General features: G+C 38.9%; 1 protein-coding gene across 1 annotated transcript in view; it reads left to right on the top strand.

The window, feature by feature from the left end:
* The first annotated feature begins 768 nt into the window (after positions 1–768).
* The window catches only part of LOC105456293 (Down syndrome cell adhesion molecule-like protein Dscam2), a 78,207-nt gene continuing 71,548 nt past the window's right edge, over positions 769–7,427 (top strand). Inside the window, exon 1 of the mRNA XM_011700240.1 lies at positions 769–945. Within this exon, the coding sequence (XP_011698542.1) occupies positions 769–945 (177 nt within the window). The remainder of the gene's footprint in view (positions 946–7,427) is intronic.

Raw genomic sequence — 7,427 nt, 5'->3', positions numbered from 1 at the left:
AGCATTTATATTTTGCAGTATGTAAGCTATATACTGCAAATATTATTATTCTATTGCGAAGATAAAATAGCATAGTGGATTCGTCTAAATATCATTTGATTTTAGCAGTAAATATTTTTTGCTGTATAGCATCTACATTTTAATAATAACTAATAAATTGAACTTCGACAGCAACGACATTAGCTGTCCCTATTTTAACAACACATCTTAGCTGCCATAGCTATATTTTAGCTTCATTGGCTAATCCTTTTTCTGCGTGTAGGATCAAATAAAAAATATATATATTAATTCGCGATATAATAATTCGAGACGCACACGAAAAGAACATTTTTGCTAAATCCAGATCTGAAAATCATTTTTGTTCAATAATCAAAATAATTTTGTGCAAAATGATTGCTAAAATATCAAAACGTTTTACAGCGATGCTTATCAGTTTTAACATTCCAACAAATTATTTTGATGATTTAATAAAAAATTATTTTCAGATCTGTATTTAGCAACATTTTTAGATCTTTCAACAAAATTGTTCTTTCCGTGCAAGTGAAAGAAGTTCGAATCTACATCGCATTATAAAAGTGACACTCTTCTAACTCCTCGTATTCCCTTCTTCTGCTTTCAGAGCACCGCAACTCCTCGCCGCCGCGATTCAACGAGCGAGTGAATCCCGGGCCGATCCGCACCGGCGAGACGATCGTGCTGTCGTGCATCTCGCAGGGCAACCCGCCACCGACGTACCTCTGGTTCCGCGAGTCCGTGTCGGGCACGACGATGGTCTTCAACTCGGAGAGGATACACGCGCGCGCCGGCGTCCTGGTGCTGCAGCCGGCCCGGGTCGAGGACGCCGGCAGATACGTCTGCCACGCGAACAATACCGCCGGCTCCGAGCGGGTCGAGCTGGAAGTCACTATCATAAGCAGCCTCTCCATCCATCTGGCGCCTCAACAGGTTCGTTATTCGATCTCTTTTCCGTCTCTTTTTCTCCCGACGACGCCTTCGTGCGGACGACCCAATTCACGTGCCCATTTCGCGCGCGTCTTATCGCCTTTTCCATTTCGTTTTCTCTCCCTTTCTGTCGACAGTGTCGACAATAGAAATATCGATCGCTCGACGTAGGTTTTATTCAAATCTGAACATTTGACGGTGTAATTGACAATTAATTAACAATTTCAATACAAGCAATTTAAGTTCTTTTAATATTCCGGCTAGAACTTTTAGAAAAAGTGCTTAGAAAATTAAACATAATTTTTTATATTTAATTATTTATTGTATATAAAAAATTCTGAATATATTAGTTCATTTTTTTTCTATTTGATTATAGATAAAAATTAAAGATTAAAAAAAAATAATATGTGTATATATATATATATATATATATATATATACATATATATATATGTATAATATATGTGTATATATATTTCTTTGAAATGTGACAATTGTCTAAACTCTTTTTCCTGATTGAAGTGATATTTTTCGCAATATATAGATGCCCATTTACATTATTAAATTGCTTGTCAATTTAATTATGATATTACGTAATCCAGATTTAGTTTGGAGTTGTTTCAAAACCAACAAAATATTCAGCTCGCAATTTACCTGAACTGGAAATTGTAAGATTCACATAAAAATATTGTTATTAAGCATCTTTAGATCGCATTTGGCGTTCCTTTAATCCTGTTTAAATTCTTTCTATTTGAAATATTTTTCTCTGAAACACGGATAATATCCTTATAGAGGAAAATTCATGCCTTAAGCTTTATAGCTTTATGGTATATTACGGTATATCGAAAATATATCTTAAAACTGAAAAATTGTAAAACATCGAGCGAGCTTAAAATGGATTTCGCGCGAGATGTAAATTGACGGAAATAGCTAGCTGGCAAAGCGAGGAAAAGTTTTGGCACGACTTTTAATGCCTCCGGGACGAAATATAAAGATTGGCCTGATATACAAAAGCGAAAATATTGCTCGGTTTGCTTTTTCCGTAGGAAAAGCGGGACAGGTGTTTCTATAAGCGCAGATTTCACTCTCTGTTTTCACTTTACACATAATTACGCAACAAAATACAAATTGTAGTTTATATTAACAGGCATGCAAATTAATTCCGGTCTCTCTTTTGAGGCGTGAAATGGTACGCAAACACTCTCCGCACAACGGCGCGAAGCTTGAGCTTCGCTTTCCCAAATAATGTTCAAATCTAAGTTTCGATTGTAATAGCGCGCACCCTTTGTTCAGCCCGTAATCGCCGTAGAATACAGCTATTTCGATTTCGAGCGAAGTTAAACCCCAAGTTCATCCCCGTTACTCCGAGAACGAGAGATAGTGGACTTTGGACAATCTCCGGATAATTGGGTCGAACATCAACGTTACATCACTGTGCAGTTACCCTCGCCGGCCATCCGTCTTGCGCCGGTGTCGGTTTACATGCATTTCCTCTCTCCCAAGTTTCGCACAAACAAATGTAATCTTTCTTTCTCTTCTTCCCCCCCTCCCCCTCTCTTCGCCACCGCGCCGCGTATATTAAGCGCGCGGTCGCGTTTCGGCTGAGAACTCTCGCGCGAGGACCGCGCGAAGTCTCGCGCTATAGTATCGCACACTTTCAAGCGTTTATGCTGGATATCTCGCTTTGCAGTAACGTATTTATCATCTCGACTGTTGCAATAATCCGAAATAGACTTCTATTCTGGGAAACGAATGAATTCGCGCTAGGGTCTCCGCGAGGCGGATAAGAACGTAGGAGAATTATCGTCATACATTTTCGGGAGGGGCGGAGGCGGGGGAGGAGGGGGGAGGGAGGAAAGGGCTCATGAATAAAATCCATTTCATCCAGGCTCCGAAGCCTTAAACCCGGCGAAGTAATTTCGTCGAACTCTCTTCGGGAATCGATGCGAAATCCCGCTCGCTATCTCTTTCCCATTTAACAATCTATCTATAGCGTCGTTGGGCGGTAAATAAATGACAATCATTATTCCGGCTGTCATCGCGCGTGACGGCCTCCGCACGCGTCCGGCGCTTCGCCATCGAGCGGATTAAGAATCTCGAGGCGACGACACTTCTCGACGATACCGACGATAATCTTTCCGTTCACGTAGCGCTCGATTCCCCCCCCCCCTCCTCCTGCCCCCCCTCTCTCTCACCGTACTCATCCTCCGTTTTCTCGACTTTTCCGAACCGAGCAACTTCTCGTGAATCCGCGCCTCGTCGCAAATGACTCGGGCGTTTCTATTGTCCGCGCCTCTTTTCCCTCGGCCTTCGAGATCCAGCGCGCGACAATTGTCGCCAGTTTTCCCCGGAGGGGCGCGAGGGGCGCGGTCAGAGAATCTGCATCTTACTTACCGCCATTCGGCGGTGATTTCGCGAAATTCACATCTTCGAGATTTTCCACGTTCTCTCTCTCTCTCTCTCTCTCTCCTGCGACTTCGACGACGGCATTTACGAACGAAATTGGTATTTATCCAGAAAATGCGGCGAGTTTTGCATCAAATCGCACTATATAAGCACTTACCCTGCAAGTTACGACCGCGTTTCTTGAGAGACTTCAATATCTGAATGGGGTGGCCATTTAAAAGAGCGTTTATCACATCCGTAATTCAAAAATTGAAATTTAACGATAGTTAAATTTTTTATCCAAATTCTAATTTAAAAAAGAATATCATTTCTAAAACAGAGTAAACAATCGAAAGTATAATTGTCGCTCATAAATAAATTGTTGAACGCAAAACGGGAGAAGATTGGTTTTCGTCGCATTTCGCTGTATCGATATTCGTTATTGGGATAAATGTTTTCAAAATCGCGCGCGTGTGTACAAACTTTTTGCATGTAATTTGACAGGTGCGTTAATACATTATCAAAAAAAAACAAGCATAAAAACATGTGGTATACACATTTTGAAACATGATACACCGCCAGCGGCAATGCACGCGACCGATTCTGCTCTTACATTGTGATCGCGGGCCGATGATAATCGCCAATATCTTCGCCCAGAAAAATCGCAGCGAGATGATCTTGATGTCGTTCGGAAGCCAAGATTCCAGCGCTCTTCCAACGAGTATAAGATCGCCTATCTCAGACGACGCAGTTTGCGAGATATTGTCGATGATAACAAAGCTAAAGTCGACTTTGCTCCAATCCCCTTCGTTTAAAAGCAGAACATCGTATGTTTTAATTAATCTATTATGCTTATTTAATAATCTTAATTTAATTAATCATTTCTTTATGCCAAATTTTTTTATCGCAAGGAGATTAAAAATTATACAATACTTTAAGTTATTTATATTTACAGCCCCACTCTTACAATTCAGAATCTAATAATATCTCGATACCTTTTACGTAAAAAAACTTTTTACTTCAGACTAATTAAAGAGCATCCATAAAAGATTTGAAATTCTCAACTTGCTTTACTGTCAAGAGTCTCCAAACACTTTATTCGCGATTTCTTCGCGTCATTGTTGCAAAAGCACTCGATTCTGCTTGCAGATTTGTAGGCCACGCAGGATGACGGTTCGTTGTCTTCGTGATTTCATTAAGCCATCCACAAGAAGGTTCTATAAATCTCTCGTTTTCTCTGTGCACCTCCTATTTTGCCTCCTCCCTCTCTTCTCTTTAGCTGCGATATATAGATGGGGGGGGGCGAATTTCCTCCGAGAGGCAGCTTGGAATAAATTCGAGCCGACTCCGGCGGCGAGTGACTAATTCTCAGCGACGTGGATAATCGAGGGATCGCGCGCGCCTATAGTACTGTGTAAACAACGGCGAGAGAAGGCAGAGGAAGCCCGGAAGCGCGAACGCGCCTCGCCTCGGCCCGCGTGATGCCGCCGTATAAAACATATGACGCTTCATCCCGTGAACACGATGAATCCCGAAGTTGTCCCGGGCCACTTATTCCGCCGGGTCAAATTATCGCTTTCGTCCGGAGATCGCCCGATCGGGCTTGGCGGGTTCCGCAATCGCGGCTCACTTTCTTTTTCGGGCAAGAGCCCGAAAAGTTTCTTACACCGGAAAAAGAAACCGGTTGCGTTAAATTTAATAGATTCAACTGGTACTTATGTCTGTTCGAAAATCGACGAATTAGAATTCCTGTAGCATTTATTAGACAAGTATGATTAATTTTTTCCTATTAAATCTATCAGAATTTCTTGTCGATTGAACAATTTATTCCTGTTAGTTGTTGAATATATCAGAATTTCTTGTTGTGTGATCGAGTCTTTTATATTAATATATTTTAGCACGAAATAACTTCCAAAAATTATTTATAGATTCTTGAATTAATTTTGATACAAAAATATCGTACCTCCAGTTTCCAAATTTCTTAAATACTTACGTTTTCTTCGATATTTAAAAGGGATCGAAGACTTCGATTCCAATGAAATATCAAAGGAAACAAAAGTATTAAAAAAATTTGAAAACAAAAAGTACAATATTCTATATCAAAATTAATTAAAGAATTTAATAATTGAAAATCTTATGATGTTGGGCCTTTTATACTCTTGTGTATGATTCTGAAATACGAGAATTGAACACCACCACGTCCATCTCGTGGCGATCCAGCGTACTACTCACAGAGAACGTCTACTGAATAGAACAGAAATTTTGTAGATCCAACTGGAAAATAACCAAATCCGTAATAAATTCGTAATAAAGTCTATCAAACGTTCTAGTGACCAAATATCGAATCCTATTATTATAATCAAAAATTCTATTCTTGAGTTTCACTAAAATTTATGCAATCATATACGTCTTGTTGGTATAATATATAATATCATTTTACTCGACGTTTACGAATCTCGCTAACTTCCGGAAACGATCCTATTACGCTTGATACTTGGAAGAAATTTGACTCGCGACTTTCTTAGAATTTTTGCACGCTCTCTTGCTCTATCGGTTTATAAGTTTAATCCTTCAACTGTGTTATTGCTCCTTGACTTTTATTATACATGTAAGGGAGACCGGGGCTGGTTGATACATAGGGCACATTGATACATTCAAAATTGCTGCAAAATGACAAACGGTAATATTCTATAAAAAATATAGTGTTTCCGCAAAAATATTGCAGTTATGCTGCAATAAGATATTTTGGACTAAATAGCATATTTTCAGAAATAAAAAATAATTTCAGTTTTTGATAGCCAAAAGTAAAATAAATCAGTGATATATTAAATGTTATATTTATAAATCTGCTTATTATATTATAATTCCAACTATTTTTTTAGAATCTTTATAAGTAATAACTTATAGTTATATTAACGTCTTAAAATATATTTTTTGCTTAAGCAACAATTAAAATGTGTAAATATGATAAGTCGGGGCTGGTTGTGACGGGGTATGTTGTTACAGGATTTATTTTTGTTTTCAATCGAAACAAATTTAAAATAATGTTAGATTTCTGTAGTCTTTCCTTAGTACAATCTTATATTTATATTTTTTTCCACTGTGATTTATGTAAAAGAAAGACTGATAAACATTTATGTTTATATCATTAATGTTACATTAATGTGTATATTTTATTTGAAGATTATAAATAAAGTTATGTTATGCACAATTTTTTTTATTTCCTTCAATTAAATGCATTATATTTTGAAATCTGAATGTGTAACGACTAATTCCAGTAACTGTAACAATTACATTATACATAATAAACCCCGCATATAGGGCCGGTTGTTACAAGTTGCATCATTTTACATTTTCCATTAATACAACCAAATTAGTTATATTATTAAATTATAAAAATAATTTCTATGTTGTTGAAGCATGTGGCTATATTGAAAAATATCTTTGCGGTATTTATTTCATTTATTAATTACATGTAAAAAATTCATTTAAAAAAAATGTATCAACCAGCCCCGGTCTTCCCTAGTCCATTTTTCATGTCTTTCCTCGCGCATTACGTCCGTATTACGTTTATTAAACATTTATTGATACATTTGCGAAAATAAATCCTATCGTGCATCATGCCTCGTATTTAGGGAACTGTATAATCGAGATCGATAGCTCCGCGCGTATATTCTCATTTTATCGTGATCCACGGCGCGCGTTATACGCCACGAAAAATTATTCTCCGATGAAATAGCGTGTACACACTCCACACGGTATACGTAACCCCTCTACGATCTCTATGAAGCTCGCGCACGCACGGGGCGGGGGTTATCGACGACCGAAGTGGTCGCGACCGATAACACACAGACCGAGATATCGAAGCGCCCGGTCGCGGAAAATCCGGTGTGTAATAAATGCTCCGCGCGCGCGCAAACTATTTCATTGTCAATTACCAGCTGATGGATCGCAACCCCTCTCTCCCTCCTTCCCCACCCTGTCTCGATTCACCGAGACGAATCGGTGTATTACGTACCTACCCTATCCTGAAAAGTCGACTACATTCCGGGTCGATCGACGCCTCGAAAACGAAGCGAGGAAAAAGAGAAAGGGGGGAG

Source organism: Wasmannia auropunctata, unplaced genomic scaffold (genome assembly GCF_000956235.1).
Source record: "Wasmannia auropunctata unplaced genomic scaffold, wasmannia.A_1.0 LD335728.1, whole genome shotgun sequence".
NCBI lineage: Eukaryota > Metazoa > Arthropoda > Insecta > Hymenoptera > Formicidae > Wasmannia > Wasmannia auropunctata.
This window is presented reverse-complemented; position numbering and strand designations above follow the sequence as displayed.